We start from the raw sequence: 26,168 nt of genomic DNA on the forward strand, positions 1-26,168 counted from the left end.
ATTCCTGTATTTATGTTCATTGTTGTGCTGCCTGTCTTGGCCAGGATGCTCTTGTAAAAGAGATTTTTAATCTCAATGAGACTTTTCCTGGTTAAATAAAGGTAAAATAAATAAATAAATAAATAAAAAACCAACACTTGCAATTAGCTCAGTAAGAAGATCTTGTGGCTGGGACTAAGGAGAAAAGATAGATATCTGTTAAACATGACAGCAAGGAGACAGTTGACACGACTTAGCATAATGATTGGAAACATGGGTAAAACAGCATCCCAGCTCTGTTCAAAGGAAAATATTATTTGTTAAATTTGTGACATCTAGAGGTGCTTAATCCTTTGGATAGAGCCATGGTAGAGGTGTACCCTGTTTCCAAACATAATGCTAAACTAAGCTAAATGTCTCTTTGCTACAGCTAGCTTGGCTCAAGCTACATGTGTTAAGTTAAAGAGATTTAAAGGAACTTAAGTTACTGTATTTTTCTAAATGACAATTAAAAGAAGAGTAAGACATTTTGCGAAGTAGGTTTCTTCGTGTTGTGCGGAGAGTAAAGGGAAACATTGATACCACTTGTCATTGATATCTGTCTATTACATGTAGCTTGAGCAAGCAGACGTTTATCTTACCTTAGTATAATGATTGGAAGGAAAACAAGCAAGCCTGACTCTATCCAAATTTGGTGCTAAATTAGTAAGATTTAGTGGTGCTTAATCCTTTAGACGATGCAAAAGGAGATGTTTCATCCTCTTTATGATTATTATTCAACATTAAGTGATCTTTTTCTATAAAGCTAGCCTGCCTCTCCTGGCGACTAGTGTGATGAATGAATTCCTTTGAGCCTTAATCTTTTGGACATAGCCAAGGTAGATCTCTCTGAATGTTACCCATCATTGTACTAAACTAAGCTAACTATCCTCTTGAAACAGCTTGCCTAGCTCTTTCCAAAGCTACATGATGGCGTGTTAAATTGGTAATATATTTGTATATTCATCTGATGTTGTCACCAATCTTGCCATTACCTTCACCCCTTGTTCTTAGATCACACATAGAAGTATAAAGGTAGACTTAAGCTAAGCTGTTTTATTTCACAATCACTTTGTTGAGATGAACTGCCTGCCTCAAAGCAGCACCACAGTCTCCATCAAATGACCATAAGCTAGTTCATCCATGCATTGCTCATCTCCTAACTGTTTAATTACTGTTCTTATCTTCACAGGATGTGACCTCAGCTTTGTGTTCAGTCTTGAGGATGAACCTTGCTGCATCCCTGCTGTAGTTCTGGAGGCTGGGGGATTTCCTTTTGGTGTCTTGAGGGCAATGGACACTTTATACAAGAAAAAACTTGAAGAATAGTAGGCTACGTTCTAAACAGCATTACAGGTATATGTGTATGTGCATGATTACAGTAATGTAGTAATTTTTTTTGTATACCAAACGTTTTATGTTTCCATAGCTGTGTAAATGTAAAAGTTATCATTAAAATGAAGTTGAAAGTAACAATAAAATAAATTTGAGGTCCTTTTATCTGTTGCACAAGGAGAATGTATTTGCTGATTGTGTAGTAGATTTGCAGTTTGAAAGACTATGTTTGCATGTATCAATGTTTTTGTGTCTGTTAAGCATCCATGAGAACATTTTGCAAGAGAGGTGAGCACCATACAGCAAGCATGACTAGTTGTGTGTGTGTGTGTGTGTGTGTGTGTGTGTGTGTGTGTGTGTGTGTGTGTGTGTGCGCGCGAGTGTGTGTGTGTGTGTGTGTGCGCGAGTGTGTGTGTGTGTGTGTGTGTGTGTGTGTGTGTGTGTGTGTGTGTGTGAGAACCATGTCCAGTGCTTTAGCAGGGCACTGTAGCGTGCAGTGCAGGAGTGAGCAGAGGCGGCCCAGGCCAGGACAGCCCGAGCACCCTGGTAATCCCTGCGTTTTCAGGAGCCCTGGCCCGTACTTGATGAGCTTGAGCAAGAAAAAGGTTGCGCTCTCTCGTGTGTTGCTCTCTCTCTTTCCCTCTCTTTCTTTTCTGTCTTTCACTCTTTTATTCCCTCTCTTTTTCTCAGGCACCCCCACACCTCTCTGTCCCCTGGAGCCACTTTGCGATTGAATGAATTCTAAGTGTTTACTCAGCAACTCTGCATATCCCTCTAGAATAGTTATTATATATAAATATAAATATGTAATAATGATATTTGTTATAGTATATAATAGTATAAATAACTTTATTTATATAGCACTATCTTAACAAGGTTGTGAAGTGCTTTACAAAAAGTACAGTAATAAAAAAGAAATTGAATAAAAAGCATCACATATAAGACAGGTTTAAAATAGCAGAAAGGAAAGTTTCAAAAGAGGATTTAAAAGAAGCTTAAGATGTGCCCTGACTAATTGTTATCTGCAGAGTGCTCGGTGGACTGAGGGCTCAGACTACAAAGGCGCTGTAATTTTTGTAACTGGGAAGAACCAGCAGAGCTTCATCCACTGATATTCAATTATATTTTATTATTTATTATTATTATAATTATTTTATAATTATTATCTTCAATAATTCTCAGGAAAGTTAAATGTCAATATACATTTTATACAGTTTGCAGCAACACAATATGAAGCCTTGAAACTGATTCATTGAATTTCGAAATCAATGAGAAAAAAAACAGGCAGCCAGTGTAATCGGGCTTAGGGGTTATATGTTTGCATTTCTTGGTGCCATTTCAAATTAGAGCAGCTGTGTTCTGAACAAGTTGGGATCCTTTGAGGGTGCTTGGGCTGATACAGGTATAAAGTGCATTACTGTGGTCCAAGTGGGAAAATAGATGCATGGATTACTTTGTGCAAATCAGAAGGAGACAGGAATTATTGCTACTTGGAAATTTGTTAAAGATGAAAAAAATCAAGACTGGACAACCTTCTTTCTATTCCTCACAGGTCTTTGGCATTCAGTTTGATGCTATTGTTACATGAACCACTGTTTATTTACCGTGGAGAAGGCATGAGGAATACATTTACCCAAATGCATTTGAGAAGAAGAGAAGTACCTAAAACCGACCCAGGTTCCAGGAGATTGCATGAAAACTTTACAACTGCCATTTTATCAAATATGTATATGTAAAAATGTTGCATGCATTATTTGGAATTTAAGCTAATATTAGAAAACACAGTTCTACATGCAAGTGCTTCTTGGTACTTTGTGCTTTGTCCAAAATATTCAAACTGATCATCCTGTATAAGTGTGCACCCAGAGCATAGAGGTGCAGTGAGGTACAGGGAGGCTCTAGTGGGCCGGTTCAGGAGGAGAGGGGATTAGTAAGAGGCCGCAGGCCCTGAGGCAGAGGGCCTATTTCCTGGCCTGAGCCCCTGTTTGTCCTGCCTGACCTGGCAGCTCTGGGGGCAGATCCTGCTTGGATACAGCCCGCTCCCACGCTTGTCTGAAGCTGTTAGCCACTGGCTGTGAGTCGCTAGCTGGGCTTAGTGGTGTCTGAGCTGTGGCTGGGTTGGGGAGGGGTTGATCTATCTGTGAGGGTGGTGGGTAACCAGCTACTGTGTGTTGGCAGAGATATGAAGGGGAAATTGTATAGTTATGTTTAATGGCTTTGGAATGACTATGGCCATCAAATTTTTTATACACAGCATGGCCTGTAGATCTGGAAAGGAAGGCGTCCAAGGCTTCAAAATACAATTCTTGGCCAAAGGAAATCACAAGGAGGATTTAATTTTGAGTTGTATTATATATCCTTAATGCTTCGCCCCCTTAAAAGGAGGTTCTCTCAGGACCCAAGTACACCATGGCTCGAGATTGAACGTTCTATTGTCAGTCCTTATAAATTGGATGAAGTCCTGTTTCCTGGCCCGGGAAAATTTTAGACCCATTATATCTCACTGTATAATGATTTGGCAGCATGCTGCAAAGTTGGGGGACTGGGATGTGAAACGGCACACACATATGCCGATTTAAAAAAAAAAAAAGCTACTTTGTCTAGATCGTAGACCCATGGCCTTTCCTTCCTGGTCTAAAGGGTGGTATCAACACTCTTTCTCACGTCATCAACAATGATGGCCTAAGATCATTTGAGGATCTGAATGGAAATTATAACTTACCATCAACCTCATTTTTCTTTTGCTTGCAGCTGAGGCCAGTCTTTCAAGCTCATAGGGTCCCATGAAAAGGAGCTCTTACTACACATCCACTCATTATTTATATGTTCACCGAAACCAAAGGTGTGGGCTTTGTGTCTAATATGTACAAGAAATTACAGGTTGGTCAATGGGAGTGACCAAGGTTCGGAACTTTGACTTAAATCACTTGCAGGAGCCCATTAATTAGAAAAGAGTTCAGTAAAATGTGTCTCTCTCATCCCATAATTACAATTATCAAATGATCAATTTCAAATTCATCCATAGATTTGATTTAACTCTAAGAAAACGCTCCCAACTTCAGCTTTGCCTGTCATCCATTTGCACGTTATGTAGTTGTAATGAAGTGGGAACCTATGTAATGTGCACTGTCCAGAGGTATAGCATTTTTGGTCTAGAGTATCACACATGTTATCTGATGTTACAGGAATGAGTATTTCTTCGTCACCCACTGTGTTACTCCTACTTTTAGGTCCAACAGCCGCTAAAAAGCTCTTAGTATTAAGATGGAAGCCCCCACACTAAGCTCAAGATAAAGCATTGGACTCTTTTACTACGGGACATAATTTACTTGAAACTTTCAACAGCTAGAACTAATGGTGCTAAGGACAGTTTAAAACAATCTCTGTCCAGGGCTCTGGATAAAATTAATTCTAACTACAGAATATTACACAATCCATGCAATCTTTGCAAAAAGTTATGATGACGTTTGGTTGTTCTGCCCAAGATAAAATAAATTGATCTGCTTTACAAGTACTGTCCTTTTGTTCAATTATTATTATTATTTATTGTATTTTATGCACATGATGACAGCAGTCTCTATCGATCTCCATCAAGAAATTCACAACAGTTAAAAAAAAAAAAAAAACTACTCTCATCACGTTGTTTAAAGTGGTGGCAGCAGGTCAGCTCCCTGTGTACCTTTCTAATTACCTCCAACCCTCTATTTGTCTGTATCAATTAGAAGCACTATCATGTTTGTGTTTAAAGGGTTTTGCCTGCGAAGCAATTGTGTGCAGAAGTGTGTTTTTACTTAAAAATCCATAAGATAACACCTCTTCTGTCGGGCCAGGGGTCTGTTTGATTATCACTCTTCAAAAATGAAAATGAAATGAAGGGATATTTACTTTTCTTCCACCAAAAGCTTTGATAGCTCAATTGCTTGTTTTCAGTGGCTTGTTTTTATCTTTCAATTGGTGGATTGGCTGTTGGGTTTGGAGTAGCACAGAGCAGCTCTGTGAGTGTTGTTTCTGCCCTGGATATACACAGAACTGGCAGTGAAAGCAGTGAGGGAACAGATAGAGAGAGAGAGAGAGAGAGCGATAGAGATGGAGGGATGGAGGGCTCATAAGTAAATCTCTGTTAGTGGCTTTTCTTTTAATGTTCAGGTTTGGCCTTTTACTCATCACTTAAGCAGGAAGTATGGATATTTACTGTGGGCTATGTGAGCTTTAACAAGCCCTTTTTCCTAGATTCCCTTTCTAAAAACATTTAGGAAGGACAGAACACAGAAAACTGAATCCATGTGACAGAAAAACAACCTGAACTCTATAAAGATAGCGTGATTTTGTTGTCAAATAGGGATATCATGAGTCTGGGGGGTAGGCTACTAAAATGTCCTTTTAGGTTTTGTCTTTCTGCCTCTAGCTAGTGACGTCACACCTGCCCTGCTTTATATAACTGTCAGCGCCTCCCTCTCACCTGGACTGACACAAACCACCCAGACATCAGGGCAGGACACACAGGGGCTACTTATGTCGAAAGCAGTGTTCCGTCACCTGTGTCTCTGAAGGGCATTTTCTGAACTTTGTTTTTCCAAAAAAAAAAGGAGAAATACTTGTTTCTTTTATGAATCTGGCAAGTTATTCTTACTTCTCTGGCATGTGCAACATGACCGCAGAGACGCAGCACTCGCCCGCGGAGGCAAGTCCTGTAGTCATGTCCCCAAACGTGAGTCTGGACTCTCCGCTGCCTCCGCCGCCTCTCATGCTGCAGGCACGGTCGAAGGACAACATCCTGATCAAGTCGGAGCCCCGGGGGAGCAGCCCCAACACAGAGGATGGAGCCGCCCTGGGGCAGACCGAGGAGCACCTGCCAACTGGGGGGAGCAGGCGGAGGAAAAGGCCCGTCCAGAGGGGCAAACCTCCCTACAGTTACATTGCCCTCATCGCCATGGCCATCGCAAACTCCCCCGAGAGGAAGCTCACCCTGGGGGGCATTTACAAGTTCATCATGGAGCGTTTTCCTTTCTACAGAGAGAACTCCAAGAAGTGGCAGAACTCCATCCGCCACAACCTCACCCTGAACGACTGCTTCGTGAAGATCCCTCGGGAGCCCGGCAGACCCGGGAAAGGGAACTACTGGACGTTAGACCCGGCGGCTGAGGACATGTTTGATAATGGAAGCTTTCTAAGGAGGAGGAAGAGGTTCAAGCGCACAGATGTGAGCACCTACCCCGGGTACATGCAGAGCTCCAGCGCCTTCACACCGACCCCTATGGGCAGGCCAACGTACCCCAACACCCTGTACGCGGGGATAGGGTCTGGGTATGGGTCCCAGCTGACCGCCACATCCCCGCATCCTGCCATGCTGCATCACTACCAGACCTCTGGACAAGCCCAGCCGCGCATGTTCAGCATCGACAACATCATCAGCCAGCAGACAGCGGTGCAGGGCGGAGATCTAAACTCCCAAGCTCTGGGGCTGCACGGCGGAGCTGACCTCGGCACCATGACCTCCAGCTGTTCAGTCACCGGCACCGACCCCTCCGCGTGCTTCCAAACCCAGACTGTTAATCCCTCTGCGAACATGCTGAGCAGGAACACCGGGAACCTCACGTCAAACCTCGGTGGAGCGTACCCATACTCCTCGCCGGCCTCCCCTCCAACTTTGCCAGCCATGACCCAGTCCGGGTTCTCCCCCGGAAACTCTCAGGTGTACTGCTCCGGGAACAGGCTGCCCCTGCCAGCCCTGCGTCCAGGCTCGTGCGCGGATCACACAGAGCAGCTGCTGGGCCTCTCGAGCCCCATGAACTCCTACAACAACACCTACATGAGACAGGCCAATTTTGCGTCAGGGTTAGAGCGCTACATGTGAGACATTATACGCCCTCGAAACCCTGATTAATTATAATTGACTACATTTGCCCTTGTTCCCTCTAAAAGTAGCCTACAGGTCTGATATCGTCACAAAGTCCTTTTCCATTTCTTTGTATTATTGACCAATAGCTATAATTTTACCAAAGATTTATTCAACAGACTACTTGTAAATTCCTGTGATAAAATTGGTGAGTCGTTTTACATCCGAAGACCCACAATAGCCTACTGAAGGACCGAGCCTTATGATAAAACATTCCTGTTTTAAAAGCCATTGAGATCCGTTTGACACATTCTTGACCATTCTCAGTTTTTTTATTTTTATTGCGCCTCTTATATTTAGTGTTTTAGTTCGTTTTGAAGTTTATATGTGTATGTTGCATCTTTTAAGTCTGCTGATGTTGATGTATTCAAACTTACTTTAGAAAAGTGTGTTAATATTGCTGACGACAGGTCGCGTTAAATAAATTCATTTTTTTTTTACAGTTAAATAAATGTGGTCTTTATTTGTGTGAATGATTAGAATCGGTAAGAGAAAATGATGCTGCTGTTTTATTTAGCTTGTATTTAGCTGTTTTATCTAACGTAGCACATTGTACCCTGTTATTCATTTTAAAGCTATTTGGACAAAATAACTACATTTATGTCCTGGATTCACTGTTCTTTATAAGTATTCAATACAGGAAATATGGAGAAATTACAATTTTGACATGTTGTAAAACAAATCTAGTTGAAGAAATTAAACGGTATTCGAAGGATCATGTTTCATATATTTTCATTTACTAACCAAAGGTAGACATTAGATAAGCAGCATGAATTTTCTTTTTTTTTATTTAAAAGGGTGAATGTTTTTTTCCATTCAAATGTGTTAATGTAAAATGTAGTAGCCTACAAAGAAGACACAAGGGGGGAAATAAGTTATAGGGCTTACCTAAAGTCAAAATATTTAACAGTTTAAAAAAAATAATAAGCATCACAAAATTAAAAGAAAGAATAGAAAAAAAATAATTCAAATGATAGTAGTGTAAAGTATTATCGATTAATTAACTGGAGCTGGAACACCTGTAGAAATAAAGTATCGGTGATGCAAAATGTTCAAATTCTTCTTCAATCTGCACCACAGCCCCTCTACATATCATAAAGACAGAAATGTCTAACTCAGTATTACACTTTGGAGTATCTGTTAGTTTTTAACACCTGCACACAACCTTTGTCACAGTTGACCTCCCTTGTTAAAAAAATAAATAAAATGTTTATGATAATTTCCTATATATATTCCTTATTTTGTTTTATATACCCTCCAGAAGAGTTTCGTTTATTAACTTTGACTTTTAGGATCATTTGATTGATTTGATGTTAAATGGTAGGCTATATCTATGAGTTTTAAGATGCTCAGAATATTTAAGGCTTGTAATGGATTTACATATACATTTTTTAGTGCGCATTCAATATTTATTCGAGTATCAAAAGCACAAATCAGCTCATTGTTCAGCTCTCAACAATTATCTACAGTAAGCTTTTTGGGTTCAAACTGCATGTTGATTACTTTTCCCTGTTTGTTTTGTTTGGAAAAATGAAAACTGCTAAACATGAATTAACTCTCAATAAATAAAATTGATCAAAACCTGAAAACATGACTAACAAACCAAAAAGTCACACGCTTATCATTATTTGTGAAAAGTGCTTCATCTGAAATCATTTAAAAACCATGAAAGATAGTTTAATTGTGACTGCTGGTGACAAAAAAACAGGCTGTTCATTCTTTGAAGCTAGAGTTACAATTTGAAGCATGGAGAGATAAGTCTGTGACTGTGTCAGTGGTAACATGTTGACCTTAATAAATGTTGTCCAAAAAGAACAACTCACAAAAGCAATTTACAAGTAGAGACAGAGAGGTCAATGTAGAAATGAAAAACTCTCAGTGTGTTGTTTGTTGAGGTTATAAACGTCTGTAGTGATCAATATGGCTCCGAGGCCAAAGGTGAAACTTACAAAACATTTACTGGCCTGGTGTAAGCTAGACAATTACTTATAGTAGGACTGTTAATATTACAGATCATGATAGCCTTACTAAATGTTCTGATGCCCTGCTTTTATTCATTGCATCTGCATCTACAGGAGTGCAGAGGTGAATGTACATTATGCTACATTGTGGTGGGGGTCACTCAAAACAATCAGAAATGGATAAAGAATAGATCATAAATCATTATATGGAGTCACAGCTACTGTTCCTCCAACTTTTTTAGTGGGAAAAACAATACATGTTGGGGCGTTGGTAGCCTAGTGGTTAGTGCACACACCCCATGTACAGAGGCTGTAGTCCTCCAAGTGGGCGGCCGGGGTTCAAATCTGACCCGTTGCTCCCTTCCTGCACGTCATTCCCCACTCTCTCTCTCTCTGTGATTTGTGACTTTATCCACTGTCCTATTTTTAAATAAAAGCTTAAAAAGCCCAAAATAAAAATAAAAAACACATGTTAGCCCAAGTCCACCTGTTGGGTCTGTCTGACCTTGCTTAGTATCAAATATATAGCTACTGTTAAAAAAAAAAAAAAAACTTATACATGACTTGTTTGATTTTAAGACAGTGTCTGATGAGTGTAAGGAATTCTTTTTTTTTTTTAAGATTTATTTTTGGGCTTTTGTGCCTTTATTTGAGAGATAGGACAGTGGATAGAGTCGGAAATCAGGGAGGGAGAGAGTGAGGAATGACATGTGGGAAAGGAGCCACAGGTTGGATTTGAACCTGGGCTGCCCGCTTGGAGGACTACAGCCTCCATACATGGGACGTGTGCATTGCGCACTGCACCACCAGCGCCCCAGGAAATCTTAATGAAAACAAAAACAGAGCTGAATTTACCTTGATCCATATATTTCAGAATCAGAATCAGGAATACTTAATTAATGATTCTGATATTTCATGACCGGTAGCTTTACAGATGATTTTAAAGCAGTCCTTCCGCCAGTCAGACTCGAAGTGAGGCTTGTTCTGAACCAGACAAACCTCATGATGCCTCCTGTGAAACACAACAAGTGTGTTTTCAGTAGCTGCAGATTAGACAACATGTTTGGAGCTGTTATATGTTATGTTATATATTTCCCCCCACTAGATGGAAGCAAAAGCAAGATAATCAGTCTCTTTTTACTTGGTGGGTTTGTTGTGATCATGAATCATTACAGCGGTTCTAGTCAACATATCAGCACTGAGACCATGCCAAACTATGCAGAGGGTAAACCTATTTAGGCTTGGTTGGATCAGTGCAAATCTTACACAGAATTGATTGGAAATGATTCAACTGTTATACATCTTGTGTGTAATTAACTCCCATTACCTGATTTGTTTTTGCTAGTACCAGAAATGATGTGAGTATTTTTGCAGTGAGTGTTGGTTTCACTTGAAGGGGGAAGGGCAAAGTTGGAGCATTTGCGCGCAGAGGTGGTTTGCACTGAATCGTAAGAGAGCTCTGATTCAGTGTCAGTTTTTGAGGTAGTTCAAATGGTTTCTTACCATTTGAATTCTTGCAACCAGTAGCAGTGTCCCTTTCCTGAACATTAGAATGTATGCAGGTTTAAGGCACTTCAACACTGATTATACTTTTGAAACAAAGAACAATCAAAAGAAACCTTAGCTGCTTTACTACATACCAACTCAGGCAGCACAGGTGTTAATGCATTCAATGATTTTCTCTCATTTCCCATTGTGCATGACAGTTTGGACTCAAGCTTCACCCCCACAATCAGAAAACTTTCATCACCACACAACCAGGCCCGGAAAATAAAAGACAAAAAAACCTGTCCGGTGGACTGTTACATATTGAAAAAACACAACCTACTTAATTTGGAGCGCTTTATGCAATTATGTTTCCTCAAATTAGTTCTAAAATGTATCAACAATCTAGCCCCTGAACCTCTCCCCAGATGTGTTCAAAGACAGGACAGAAAGAGTGTAAGTAAGAAGCATGGTGAATGGAAACTTTAACATACAACTACGCAGCTCTACATTTGGACAATCAGCTTTCTCCATCAGAGATTGTAAACTCTGGAACACATTAACATCTGAACTAAAATTACATTTAAAAAAGGTGAAATGTGGGCTGAAAGCAAACCAGAGAGCTACCCACGTTCAACTTGAATCTTAAATCTGATATTCAAATTGGTTTATTTCTGTATTGTCATATTGTTGTAAATGTTAAACTACATTTTAATGAATACTCATATAGTGATATGTGGTTGTATGTGATTGAATGTTGAACATTTTTACTCTACTCAGTTTGTTTACCCAAAGGCCCAACTCTGGTAGATCCGAACTCTCCGTGCAGCACATCAGTTTCTGTATTGAAACTATGCGAAATTCCATCGTCCCTATTAAATAAATAAATTCATACAGTCAACTGATGAACTTATACACAAGATTCAAGATTCTGTTTGTTTACCATTTTGCTCATGTTTCTGCATACATGAAAAAGACTAAATGCCGGTCTCCAAGCCTCAAACAGTGTGCCAGAAAACATGTGACATATAGACACATCAAGATATCTAAAAATATACTAAGGAGTAAAATCAGTTCTAAAAGTACAGTACAAAATATTATAAAATAGCTTGGATTAATAAAACAGACAAGGAATCAAACAGGCAGCATAGAGTTAGCACCACAGTCATTCATTGAGTGTCTAAAGTGCAGTTAATTTAAGATAAACATGCAGCACAGGTTCATCTGTTTAATATCCCGACAGCCTGGCACAAATTATTATTTGATTATTAACATTCAGTAAGATTGCCATATTGGTTCCTCAATCATTTTATTATGAACTAAGCATTTATTTATTGTCAATCTAAATTAAGGGGTTCCTCTTTAACTCTTGGTTAACCAGCAGTTAGTTCTCCAATGGATCCTTATTTGTTCCCTGGTATCTACGTTAACTCAGAAAATGGTCTACCTTGTTGTAATGTGTTGCCAGGTCTGTGACTTGTCTCGCCACTCTTTGAATCACTCAAATTAGATTGGGCTATGAAAATATGCACCAGTTTCTTATTCCAACAACCATTACTGTATGGATTTTCATTCCCTTTATCAACAGCAGAGGGCGCTTTAATACCACAAACAGTAGACCTGACGGCGAGAAACCTCTTCATCCAGGAGGGACCATTAGACCAGAAACCAGTTTGGAATGGGGATGGAAATTGAAAGGACCGGAAATATTCTACAGAAAGATGTTAATTTTAAGATTGACCCATGATAAAGATCTATTGATAAAATAAATCTTGTGTGGCACTAAATGCCTGTGACATGTGCAGGGACGGTGGATGTCTGATAATAGGAAGAGTTGTAGCACGAAAGAGGACTTACATTTTGTATCTTTTGAATTATTATGTATCTTTAAGTGGTTCACGTAGACCACATTTTCATTATCGATCGTCAATATCATTTCTTAACTTTTATTTATTTTAACGAAGACGATAGATAGGCCTATATGTTACATTAAAATTTAGTTTTTATTCAACGGTGAACTTGTGACGTAGGCTACTTTTATGTTGTGATATTGTGAGAAATAAAGATATGGGTCGAATAAAAGAAACGCGTAAAATGTGGACATTATTTCCCAGTACTGCAAAAAAAGTTTGGCTAACAGAAAAGAAAGATACGATCATATTAACCAGGGCTGTTTATGAGACCAGGAGAAAAGTGTGCAGGACTCTTTGAATGTTAGTGACTGGCGGGTTAGAGAAGAGGACGCACGGCTCAGTCACAGCTTCAGCAGAGGATTTAACAAGGTGCATGCTTGACCTGCACTTCATTAACAGTTGTTTCATTCAATAAAGAAAGAGCCAACAATACAGGCTGAACTAATAAAGCAGAGAACAAACAATGACGATATGTGGATGTATTGGGAAATATGTGGTTCAGAAAATAGATAAACGAATAATTAAACAAATACATGTATAGACGAATCAATGAATAAATAGGCTGTATAAAAAGTAAAAAATAAATAAATAAATAAACAAACCCAAAAAGACAACCCAGCTGCTGATTGATGATGTAAAAATCCATCCCAATAACTCGGTGCTTCTACTGTGAAATGAACTGGAATGTCAGCCTGCACATCACGTATCAATTGCTGTCTGTCTGGTCTTTATGCTCCTGATGTAGACGAACTGGAGCAGGTTGCAAGTGACTACTTCCCCATGTCTTGTCGCTCGGGAATTTGGTTGAAAATGCAGACTGAAAGTGTTGTGACTTCTGAACAAGGGAAAACACAAATGTGAGACGCGATCAGGGAATTAGGCGAGCGGCCAAAATGTTTGAGGGGAAAGTCATCCCAGACAAATCCATCAATTTACACGAGAACAGCAGCCCTGTCCCGCTATTCATAGATTTCATTAATGTAATGATGCAATCGATCTAACAATAACAGTTCCATGAACATTAACAATAAAGCATAAACGTGATAATTAACACTTTGTACTTAACCTATGTCGAAACATAAATAATAATAATAATAATAACAATAACAATAACAATAACAATAATAATAATAATAATAATAATAACAATAATAATAATAATAAATAGTATAATAATGAATCAATTTGCCATTCGATACCTTGATAAAAATTCCCTCTATGCCTTTTGCTTGCAGATATTTGTCAGTTTTTTCCATCATAAACCATTTCGGTATGGATATGAACAAATGGATTCCATTTTTAAAACAAAAGTTAAATATGCTTTGATTGTGTGTAGACTTCTTTATATAGATACCTTTCAGCCGCATCGGAGTACGTTTTATTCTTCTATCACCTAACACTGCAAAAAGACGAACCCTCGTGCATAAATGAAATCGTTTTTTTTAAAAGTAAATAAGAACTTTCAATGTCATTTTAAAAGAGATATAGTTTTTATATTTATTAATATTATTTTTATTGTATTAGCAATTTATTCTGAATAAACGTTAAGCACATAATTAGGGATATCTCCAACTAGTTTAAAAAATAAAAACAATAAAAAAATATGATTTTATGAGATTTTGCTTTCTCTTATTTTATGTAACATTTATATTGTATCAATCAGATTTTGACAATGAAGAGCAGAACCGTAGGCTATATTAATGTTTGGAAAGTAGTTTCACCTAGTTCCTGGTAACAGTGACTCAAAGACCACGTGACCAGCATGCTCCTATAAATACCTTTTGAGCGCTAAGTAGGATAGTGTCAGAGTCTGGCTGGATACCTACCCAACCCCGTGCGTAAAAGACATTTTGGACAGATACTTGGATATTCAAACGCAGATTTTTTTTAAATGAACTACTGGAGAAACTGATCACAGACGGAAAAATAACATCTTATGAAGTCAACGTCCAGTTTCGTTACAGATCGACGATCTTTGACTTTCTTGTCACGCGTAAAAAAAATAGTTTTATGCTCGGTGAGGACTCTGCACGGAACTGCACCAACAGCCTCGGATGACCAGGAGTCGCCAGATCCATAGGTCAAATAGATATTTTATTGTCAATAGATTCTAGCCATGTGTGCATTCAGTAGTTGAAGCTCAAACTGCAGCAGAAGTCTGTGTGGTAGTTAGAGGGCGAGGGAGAGTGTGCGCGCTCTCTCGCTCAGGAGCCTCGCCGGACCAGAGGAGGAGGACATTTGGGGGAGAGGAGAAAGAGCAGCGGCGTCTCCAAGGATGACATTAGGGACGGATATGTCCGACAACTCTGCATTGTCCGAGGATGTGGACATCGACGTGGTTGGGGGTGATTTATCGGTTGGAAAGGACGGAAAGTATATTCACCACGAGTTTAACTTGGACAATGACTCGGACGATAATTACTCCCAGAACGCAGTCGAGATGGTTTCCTCCCCCGGGCTCAGCAGCTCCGACTGCCCGTCAGACCAGATGAGCTCCAGTGCAGAGGTGGGCTCCGTGATCGGTGAGAAATCCAGAAAAAGTGCACTTGTGAAGCCTCCCTACTCTTACATAGCTCTGATCACCATGTCCATCCTGCAGAGCCCAAAGAAACGTCTTACTCTGAGCGAGATTTGTGAGTTCATCAGCAACAGATTCCCTTACTACCGGGAGAAATTCCCCGCTTGGCAAAACTCCATACGCCACAATCTTTCCCTAAACGACTGCTTTGTGAAAATCCCACGAGAGCCTGGCAACCCCGGAAAGGGCAACTACTGGACCCTCGACCCAGACTCCGCCGACATGTTCGACAACGGGAGCTTCTTGCGCAGGAGGAAGCGCTTCAAGAGGCACCAAGCGAATGAAATCCTCAGGGACTCTGGTGGCTTTTTGGCCGGGTTTGGCTACGGCCCTTATGGATACAACTATGGACTCCAACTGCAGAACTTCCACGCAGCCCACAACCCGTATCACCCCCATCACACAGGTGGTTCATTCCCGTTTCCTAACGCCCCCTGCACCTTGCCTTCATCCGCCTCAATATTCCCTGCGCCACATCCTCTACCTGCCCTCTTGGGAGCCGATTTGAGAAAGCCGTTTTATCCACAACTTAGCCCGTCTTTACCACCTCTCAAAGCGGACTCCAGCACCACGAGTCGGCCTTCTTTCTCCATTGACAATATAATCGGTGCGGCCAACTCCTCCGCCTCTTCCTACAGCGCGCAGCCGAGCAGCCAGGCGCAGATCCTGGCTATGTTGACCCCGGCACTGGCCTCGGCTTCCAACCATTTGAACCTTTCACATGACAGCATATTACCACCGCAGACTCAGACTTTTACCAGCAAAACCCCCAATCTGAACACTTGTCCTTTCTAGAAAGAATGGCGCTGAAACTGTTTTTATTAAAAACCCAGTTCTGTCGTCGTCCTGTGTGAAGGTAGGCTGGACATTCTCGGTGAAGTCAAAGTGGGGTTTGTTTCTCCGAATTTCCTACCATCGTAAGATGACAGAAATGTTTATTTATGGTTTGTAAATATGTAAAATATTGAAAGACAAAAACGAGAGAAACTCTGAGAAGGATCTACAATCTGGCATGATGTGGCCTTCAGTTGTCAGTGGGAGAAAAGGAAAACAAACAGATCCTTAAAAAGGGTCACTCGAATTTAAAAATATATATAATTGAGAATTTCTATTATGATTTCTATTGTTTTTATTTTGTGCGTCGTGAGAAACTGGCACTGTTGTTGTTGTTGTTGTTGTTGTTGACATAGGCTGACAGAGAACAAACTCAGGTTTTACTTATAAAGCACATGGAGACAAAAGGGGGAGTTTCTGACACAAAACAATTCCCACTCTCACCCACCTCCATCCTCCCCGAGTCTCCTGTACACGGTGAATTAGTGACAATATAATTTCATGTTGTCGGTGGACACGTAGGCTTTGTGGTTTTGGGTATAAAAGAGCTGATTACCTCTCTCAACCTTTTTAATTGTTGTTCGTTCTATTTCGCGACTGATTCTGTGAAACATAGTCTGTCATGTGTTGCCAATAGAGAGAGACACCTAAATGTTCATAGGTCATTTTTTGTTGTAATGACAAGAATAATAAATGTTTGTGAATTTGAAAAACAATCTTTAGCGTTATGAATTTTGTGGAATGGAAAGTTTTTTTGCTTCACAAAAGAAGGCTGAACAGCATCACATTATGTTAAATGGAATTTAATCTAATCTGACAACATTGACGAAGTTTTGTGAACGTGTATATTATTTTGAAAGGGCTCATCTCCTTATAATGAATGTTACATTTCAGTTATTTTCAAGCACTCTATTTTAAAAAATCCCTTTGATAAAATGATTTATTTGCTTGTATTTGCTCATGAAAGAAAAAAAAAGCACATTTCTTTTGCAACCATGTAGTTTGTAAATATAAATAATCTACTTCACATTCAAAACAAGATGACCAGAAAATAGTCCCTCAGTAAAGCATTTAGGCTCTTTTTAGGTGTGTGTGAACGCACAAATTCTGTTTAAATATTTTAAACACGACTTGAGGTATATAACAGTCATGAATATCACGCCACAGTGCGCAAGTATTCCTCTTGTGTGGCTTGTAAAGGACCAGTTTCTAAAGGCCCCAGATGAATGGGGACGTGAGCAGGCCTCCGGGCTCTGTAATTGAAAGTGAACGGGGATATACCCACGCTCTTTTGGGGTTTTCGTTGCTAATTTGTAGCAGCATTTTTCATCAGGATCCTAATCCACCATAATGCGGCTTTCTGGCCGTTTGTTGATGTTGTCAGTGTGGACCCCCGGCCCAGGGGAGTGAATGTGCACGCAGCGAGCGGTCCCCTGTGAGACCCGCCACACACATTTCGAGCCTGAAAAGCAATCTTCTCTAAAGGCCCTCGCTTTGCTCCGCTTTCATGTCGTCTGTGTTGTCTCGGGATAACTTATAAAAAGAAGCAGTGGGACTCGTCCGGCTACAGAAAACAGGCCCATTGGTCTTTTTTCAGAGTTGTTGGAGCACATGTTTCCAGACAGAAGGGGTGTGTAGCCTCCTTTATTTACCAGATCTGTGTGCAAACGGTTCAATTAGTTTGTGGCTGTTTTGACAGATGATTATTAAGGATGAAGGGTGGGAGGGCTGACTCCTCTGTTTCCCTCAGAACAGCTCACTGGAAGTCTTTGAAACGAAAACCAACACATGACTACTCTCTTTATTTAAACACAGCCTCTTTCTTTCGTTCTTTCTTTCGTTCTTTCTTTCTTTCTTTCTTTCGTTCTTGTCACTGTGAGCGCAAATAGGACATTTGATAAATAGTGATTCGGGAAATGATGCTGATTAAAGCTTCTCCCGCTGGATCCCTGATGTTAATTGATAACCTGCTTATGTAATTTCCAGAGTAAATGAGATGGAAAAACATTAGCAGACTCTGAAAGTTTTCTGCGCGCACTGCCCCTGAAAGGGAGTCATTACGCACCGCATCAGTCCATTAAAATCCACATGAGGCGTTTGCAGAGGTGGTTAAAAAAACCCATTGAAATAACGGCAGGAACCAGGAGTAAACCAATAGCAATCAGCGGATACAATGCATAAGGCACACACACATATGGACCTGGGGAGGACGATATGAAACTGATCCCATTCTTATTGTTTTTCAGCTCAAATGCGTCCCAACACTCTTCACCTCTGCTGTAGCCTATACATTACAGGCTCGTGACCAAAATAGACCTGCAACTTCTTCCTCAAACCACAATAAACACTGATCATGACATCCACAGCGAATCTTTTAAACGCCCTTTAATTTTTCATGTCACTGCCTATGGGATATCATCATCACTGGTATTTTGACACGTTAATTGTCCACTAAAATCTCCGTTTCCGGGCGGGTTGTCACTTTAGACCACCCACGTCCTCAGCACCAGAGAAAGTGTCTTAATTCAGGCCCTGCGACGATATGAGTCATTTTTTTTGGACGTTTTCTTAAATGACATACAAAGTGAGTGATATGTGGAGTGACAGCCATATGACTCAACGGTCCCAAAAACACATTCATACATTACAAGGCTATTCCCATCCATTTCTAAGCGCTCCCATATGCTCTTTTTTGGCATAAGCACGCGCTCTAATGTAGGCTATTTAGAGACTTATGGGTTATATTTTTTCCTTTCTATTTTTAGGATTTGCAATGGGAGTTTAAGAAATTACATGACATGATAAACAACAGATGAACGTATTAGGCTACTTAAAGCCATAATAGACATTAGCTTTAAATGTGAGTTTTTTTTGTTAGGAATCTATCTTAAACAGCGCATGACAGCAGCAGGAGATTAAATGAAATCGTTTAGTCAAATCTTTTACCTCATCTGCCAATAACGTTACGTTCCGGGATCGAAGACTCTTAGAGGGCTGCGTCTTAAAGGACACGAGGACAGAGGCCGTGCGGACACCATGAGAAACCCATAGGCTATAAGGTGACTCTCGTCATCAAACTATTAAATGACTATAATATAATATAATATAATATAATATAATGTAATAAACAGACTTATATAATTAAAGCCATGCAATTATGAAGCTACACGTTAACCCTTACCAAAAATCCAAATTGGCCCACCAGAATTTCAATTCGCAAAGGTTGATATTAGTGTAGCTTGGGTGAAGAAGAGAGGGGGTGATTAAGACATATTGAAGATCTTTGGGTGTTTTATTCACCATGACATTAACACTCTTTATATCGTACAAAATAAGCTCCTGTTGGATAACACGTCCAAGGGCAGTTATTTTTGTTTGTTTTTCCAATATTTGAAAATGTAACTTATATGTTATATTTTATCTAAATTTTAGAAGAATCTCCTAAACTTTGTTTCATAATGTCTCCCAAAAAATATAGGCTAAAGCTTATCCTTTAGTTGGATTTTCTAGTGATGTATCACCTGTAGCTATAACAAACATTGTTGTTATTTTCCCCCAACTTTTCGCTGCAACTAATTCACATTTTTTTCTTCATATTAAAACAAATTGTCCTTCATCTTACCCCCCACCCCCACCTCCCTGTATGTATGTGTGTGGTAAGTCAGATGAGCCTCATCGCCCCCGCAGAGGAATGTTGGCCCGGTCCGCGGCTCCCCGCCCGGCCTGGAGGAGCGTGGAGCCGCGGCTCCGCAGCAGCACAGCCGCTATAAATCACAGCCTCCCCAGCGCTGCTGCCGGTCTCCCTGTAGCCTCTGTGTTTTTGCAACAGAAAGAGGAATCCTGCGCTTAATTAATTTAGAATGTGTAAATAAAGCGAGGACAGTGAACTCCCCATCTTCTCTGGAAACACAATATTAACTTTGGAAGATCTTCGCCCCGCCGACTCTGACACACTAAACGAACACCTGCTGCAGTGGCGGCACACAAACATAAGACTACACACACAACCACGTACACGCATTCTGGAGTAGGTGCAGGGGTATTAATGACGGCAGATATTAGCCTGCACAGATCACCAGAATATGATAGCAGGTGATACCCGTCAGTCAGGCCTGTTTTAGAGAGACTATGTTTACTGTAAAGTCTGCTAGGTTAAAAAAAAAAGAGGCCCGGACAAGAATGAAGGATTTCTTCGAAAGTTTTGATCAGATTGTCCCCCTAAAATTTAAAATAATAATAATTAAATGTATAATGATTGGGACACTTTTCAGATTAAATTGTGTATTGTAGAGGCGGCTGAGATCTGCAGATGAGGAATTCGGTACACTTTACCTAACTGATAAGAGATCAAACCCTCTGCCTGTTTTTCTATCAGACACTCACTGCCACTAGATGTATGATCTGCAGTTTCTGCACCTGTTTTACAAGACAATGAAAACATTCACGTGCACGTTCGTCTACAAGTCTTTTGAGATGGTTGGGATAAATTAGATCAGCCATGTATTTGACATAGCCTACCCCACTGTGTAAAAACATATAGTCTTAAATAACATAGGCATGTCCTTTAAAAGAGATTATATAGAGTTAAATGCTTGGACAGCTGCTTGCGCGTATTCAGAACTGAACCATGTCACATTAACTCATAAAAAGCAGATATACAATTAAAACCTCCAAATCAAAAGCAAATGTAGTTTTTAATGTGACGTTTTTTATGTAGGCATATTTTTGGATTGTCTTTGTATTTGATTCCCATCTCCTTTCAGCTGCTGGATCAAAAACTTCGGAAGACTTTTGATCTTCTTGTATTTCATTGGAGCTCAGGTGGTCTCACGTTAACTGATATCTTCCGTATATGCCCCCCCTTAATTCCAACACATGTTACGGGGTAAAAGCATCGCGGATCATTGAAACCATTAAATGCAGAAACCATGCATTCATTTAGCCTACTTTCTATATATTTATAAATGGGGACCTAATGGGTGCCTTTCGACGTCCCCCTGAGGGTCAACGGACCTCATGTTAGGCAACATGAGTCTTCTCAGCTCCTCTCATAGCCTTGGCTTTGTTAGGACGCAAGGCAAGTGTGCAGCACTTTAGTGTGTTGTAGAGAGGCGCAGCTGCTGTTTGGTCTCTCTCACACGCTCAGTAAGGTGCGGGCGATCACTGCATGGCTTCTTCTGTTTGACCTCTGTTACACGCGCGTCAGATTCACAGCCAGGATTCAGTGCAATCATTTGAACCAGTGCGAGGCATTTTGCGGTTGAAGAGAGTGCAAGAAAAAAGTGCAAAAAAAAAAAAAAAAAAACATGCCAGCGTGGATTAAACTCAGGCTCTGTGCGAAAAACGTGAAAATAAGTTTTTGGAAATGCATGTGTTTTTCTCTTTCTTAGACCCACTGCATATAAAAAAAATAGATACATTTAAATCAAATAGTAGATTTTTTTATTACAAAAAACATGTGTCACAGTGCAATCAATGGGAGAAAATGCAAGTATTGTTATTTGTCTGCTTTCCTGATAAGCAATACAATATAACAATCAATGGTAGAAATGTAGCCTAATGGTTAGGCTACAAAATGATTGAAGTTTACCTTAGTCCTCCTCGGGTGTGTTATAAGACACGCCAGGGACACTGCAGCCTCCTGTTCCCCTCAGAAAAAGGTTGGAAATGAAACTTTGTTGATCTAATCTTTTTCAGCGTGAAAGTGTGTTTTTCAAAAGTAGGAGAAACCTCGCGATAAAATTGAAGTTTACTATCCAGAGTGAAATGCGATCACGCCGAGGTCGTGGGGCCAAACTTTTTAAGACTAATGTTTATTTAGAGAAGTGAGCGCTGTCTATGGGACTCCCCGTTCTCCCAGAATGCAGCACTAATGTCTTTAGCAGGCCGGAGCAGACCACCAGCACGATTAACCTTCTATCACGTCTCTGCATGCTGCCTTATAGCAGGGATACATCCACTGCTAGATACAGGGAAAAAAGGCTATCCAATAAAGATTTTAAGCCTTACACAAACTCACTGAAAAGATAGAGAAAAAATAGGCATATACCTGCATTATTATCCTATAGTTTGACAACTGCAGCCAGATGACGTTCTAATTAGGCTATTTTATAAATACGTGTCTAGTTTCTCTTTAATATGTAATCTCAATGTTATCTAAAAAAAACGTAGGATAATTGTAAAGGCAAGTAGGCCATTTTTTACGAAAAAAAACAACATTTTGAGATAGGCCTATGCTGTTATGTATTGCCTCTTATCTCACTTTTGCAATATTGGCATAGTATCCTGTTCAAAATATTCCTTATCCAACTTTCCCCAAAATAAAAAGTTTCATTGAGGTGTAAAACGTGCATACTTGCAGTGCTCACAGAGCAGCAGCGTGTTTTCTTACAGTTTGTAAAATTGAATTAGATACGGTGGGGAATCTGACCTCCCGCCAGAGCCGCATATTTTTCACCCCTCAGGTTTTAGTGTTCCTCGGGTATTTTTGTTTTCTCAGCTGGATCTGCCATTAGACACTGTGTCCGCGCCGTCCATTTCTATCTTTACCATCTTTCCTCTGTAGCCGCCCCTCATCCCCCCACACTTCACCCCTCCAACACCTCGCTTTCTCCTCCTCTGGGCAGCTCGCGCCCCGCCACCAACGTCGATCTGACGACAGACTGGACACGAGAGTGCAACGCAGGCAGCGCTGCAGAGCACGAGCATGCGCACTGAGCACACAGTTTACCCAGAGGAAAGCACATGTGTACACACAGGAGAGCAGTGAGGCCCAGGACCTTCTGTCAAGTGACAGCGTTAATCACACTGTGAAACTTCTTCATGGTCATTTTTTTGAGGGATTAGACAGGATTAGTATCATTTTGTTACCTGTAAAAAATCTGAATGAGATAATGCATGAGTTAATACCCAAAAAGATTTAATTAAAAATGTGTTCACGGTTACTATATTATTTGTGTGGTCCTAATTCAGTTTGCTATGCTTAAAAATGACCTCCTTTTAAAGATAACAAACAATAGCTCATGAGTTGAGTCACTGGTATTTTCTACATTTCCAATGGAAAAAAAACAACTACAGGTGCTATTTCCGGAAAAATAACAATTATTTGGCTGATATAAAATAACATGCTCTCAAACATGGTTAGTTCTGGAGCATGAAAACCTTGAGTCTCCTAAGATTGAGGCATTTTTCTTCGTGAGTTATAGACCAAAAGTGCTTGTACAATTGCACACAATATAGCCCCATATGATTCTCCAGCACATAAGAGCCCTGAGGAGTCACAACAGCAGTTATGGAGTCAGCAGCATCACAGTCTACGAGCAGCCACTTCACTGGAGAGGCACATTGTACAGGAAGAGTCAGAGGGAGGAAAAAACCAAGAGGGAGGGCTACAGGTAACACAACCTTTGTTATTTTCACAGTATATTCTTCTCAATAGTGTTATTATAGCTGTAGTAGTTTTTTTTTTGGCAATTTATTCTCTACATCTCCACGCAAAGACACTCCAGGGCAACCGTGTGAGCCCCACATGCAGGAAAGTCCTGTGCAGTTTGTCTGATTGTGCATGTTTAAAGCTGCAAAATTAACCTCTTATCCCCTCTATAAATGGCGCAAATATTAAAGTTAGTATATCAGGAGGCTTTAAAAATTCTCTTCACATCAGTACATGATGATCCTGCTCAGCTTTATGTGGTTAAGAGTTACAATGCATTTGCAGGTAGACAAAACATCATAAAAAGTCTTATGAATAGCAGCTGGTGCATTTTTGCCCTAGAAAGACCTTCTCAAACACCACACACATGAAGACCTAGACTCAAATAAATACTGATATCAACATGGGCTCAGAAAGAACAAAAACATGCATAGAATGTGGTTTTGTTTATTTCCCCTGTTTATCCTTTAATCCCAGTCTACACACACAGACAATAAAGAAGGGTGCATAATTGTGTTTTATTGTTATATATTCTTGGGTTGGGATTTTACCTCTGTGTTTCTGTATGTGCAAGAAAGTCTAGAAAACACCAAGGTTCAAAGGGGAATTGAATAAAAAGGCCAAAGATGATGGGACCACTCTGAGGCTTCTTATGGAGGAGCGATGTCACATATAAAGGAAGGGAAGTAGAACAGAGAAACAACAGCCTGCACACTGAGAGGCTGATGCAGGGGTGAAGTAGGCTGAGATTGTACCCTGAGTAGAGGTAAAGGGGCATCTATCACATACGTGTGTGTGTGTGTGTGTGTGTGTGTGTGTGTGTGTGTATTATGATGGGGGGTTAATGTTGTTCATGACTAGTACAGTCATTTCAAAGAGCTAGAAGCGCGGCTGCATGATGGATTGGAAGCTGAAGGGGCGAGCAGATGGGTAAGTAGAGAAAGTGAGGTTAAGTGGCAGTTAGATGTTGCAGATCTAAGCAGATTGAGAGCAGAAGTGTGTGTATGTGTGTTGGAGAGACAGGAAGGGAAGAAAAGCGGTTCTTCCGACATGCCTTATTTCAGAGAATACCACCAAGACATTGTTGCTTTGGTGACGGATTTCTAACCTTTTAAAGCAACGTAATCAACATTCAATTTGGATTCTTCTCTTTAATGGCGTTCTTACAGTGAGTGCAAGTGGAGTATGTGGATAATGCTTGGTAGCCATGTGTAAACTTTTCATTGGTCATATCCAGCTCCAACATTTAAAAATGCTCTCTCCAATCAATGTAGAAGTAATAATGGTTTGATGAAGATCCCTTCAAACAAAATGAAAGAGAAATCAGCTTTTATCATTATATGCCTTCCCGATCATGTTTGATCATGATCTGTATATTTTCAATAAATTAAGATTTACCTGCCAACTCAGTCCATACAACTCGTTTCACCTTTGTTATGGCCTAAAATTGATTGTTGAAGTAGACACAAAGTACGGGGATACTGTTTCTCCGATTGTTTTCTACAATAATACTATTGCAATGCCAGTGTATTGTTTTCTACGGCTAAAAGTTAACTAAAGAAGGAACCATAAAGTCAGATTAAAGGTTAAAGTGCTTAAAGGATAACCAACAGTAGAAAGATAAATAGACACAACACTGACAGATATTCAGGCAAAAATGGCTTATTACACATGAAAACCTGGAGAAAGACCTGCAATTTCACGGGACAACTAAATAAAATGACACAAAAACTACACCCAAAATCCTAAGCCACTAAGGCAAAGAAATAACTTGAGCTAAATAATATCAGAATGCTATCATAACCAAAAGAAGCATTTGAACATTTGGATGTTTAGGAAGTGTTGTGGCATTTTGCATGTTGGCATTTTATCATTTGCTATTTACCAATAAACAAAAAAGGTCAGCTATGGATGATGGGAATGTCATTCTAGAAAATAAGACATTTAAATGTTTGACCTAAAGATGGGCCAGGACCAAAGTGAAAACAATTTGTCAGCATAAATGTCACTAACACACTTCTTGCAAATTCAGACTGTAGTTGTTTTATTTTTTTAAAATCTTTTTATTCATGTGTTATAGGAATGTTATCCTCATTGTGGTGCTTGGAAAAGTGCGGGAGTTTCTGAAGTCAGTAAGCTTCCTCCTCAAGAGAAAATGAAAGTGAAACAAAACTTGCTCAAATATCTAGAGCTAGAATTTAGGTCCAAAGTGTTACCCTTGCATTTTACAGTAATGGCAGCTGAGTAGTTTTTCTTTTTTTAACAGAGGAAGAGTGATTACAACTAGAGAGAGTAGGGCCACACAGTCAGGCGCCAACACAGTTTTGGGAGGAGGGAAGTGAGTTGTTCGTGTCTGTTTGTCTTCTCATGTATTGTGGGCTGGTTGGCAGGGACAGGCTGTCCGTGTGGCAGGCCTGTCACGGGCCTGTCACGGACGCTGTCACAGACCATTGTGGTAGTGCAAAATTGATGAGGTACAGGCTGCAGCAACAGGATGACTAAGGGCTGCTGGGAAACAGGAACAGGAAGAGGACTCCAGTCGCAGGTAGGCTTTTAAGGGCAAGAGGAGATTAAAGGTTTTGTGAAGCGTTGCAGTTCATTGGAAGTCAATGATGACATGACGGATAGTAAATTCTTATAAATGCATGCCTGTAGACTGTAATAAAGTCTGGTCTTAACCTATCTTCCTGCTTAATCTGTTCTCCGTTTTACCCCT

At 40.2% G+C, this 26,168-nt stretch overlaps 2 protein-coding genes across 2 annotated transcripts; both read left to right on the plus strand.

Annotated features, from left to right (window-relative positions):
* The first annotated feature begins 5,838 nt into the window (after positions 1 to 5,838).
* Positions 5,839 to 8,432, plus strand: foxe3 (forkhead box E3). Its single transcript, XM_061034996.1, has one exon. The coding sequence runs from the start codon at positions 5,960 to 5,962 to the stop codon at positions 7,205 to 7,207; it is 1,248 nt and encodes a 415-aa protein (XP_060890979.1). The 5' UTR covers positions 5,839 to 5,959; the 3' UTR covers positions 7,208 to 8,432.
* Positions 8,433 to 14,401: 5,969 nt separating this feature from the next.
* On the plus strand, positions 14,402 to 16,736 carry foxd2 (forkhead box D2). The gene has a single exon (XM_061033158.1). It carries the CDS (start codon positions 14,884 to 14,886, stop codon positions 15,979 to 15,981), a length of 1,098 nt encoding a protein of 365 aa, XP_060889141.1. The 5' UTR covers positions 14,402 to 14,883; the 3' UTR covers positions 15,982 to 16,736.
* The last annotated feature ends 9,432 nt before the right edge of the window (positions 16,737 to 26,168 follow it).

The sequence above is a fragment of the Labrus mixtus genome, chromosome 3, assembly GCF_963584025.1.
Source record: "Labrus mixtus chromosome 3, fLabMix1.1, whole genome shotgun sequence".
Classification (NCBI taxonomy): domain Eukaryota; kingdom Metazoa; phylum Chordata; class Actinopteri; order Labriformes; family Labridae; genus Labrus; species Labrus mixtus.

Bases quoted from the DNA above. Each gene is read 5' to 3' on its own strand.
- foxe3 (XM_061034996.1), top strand. From the start codon at position 5,960: ATGAATCTGGCAAGTTATTCTTACTTCTCTGGCATGTGCAACATGACC.
- foxd2 (XM_061033158.1), top strand. From the start codon at position 14,884: ATGACATTAGGGACGGATATGTCCGACAACTCTGCATTGTCCGAGGAT.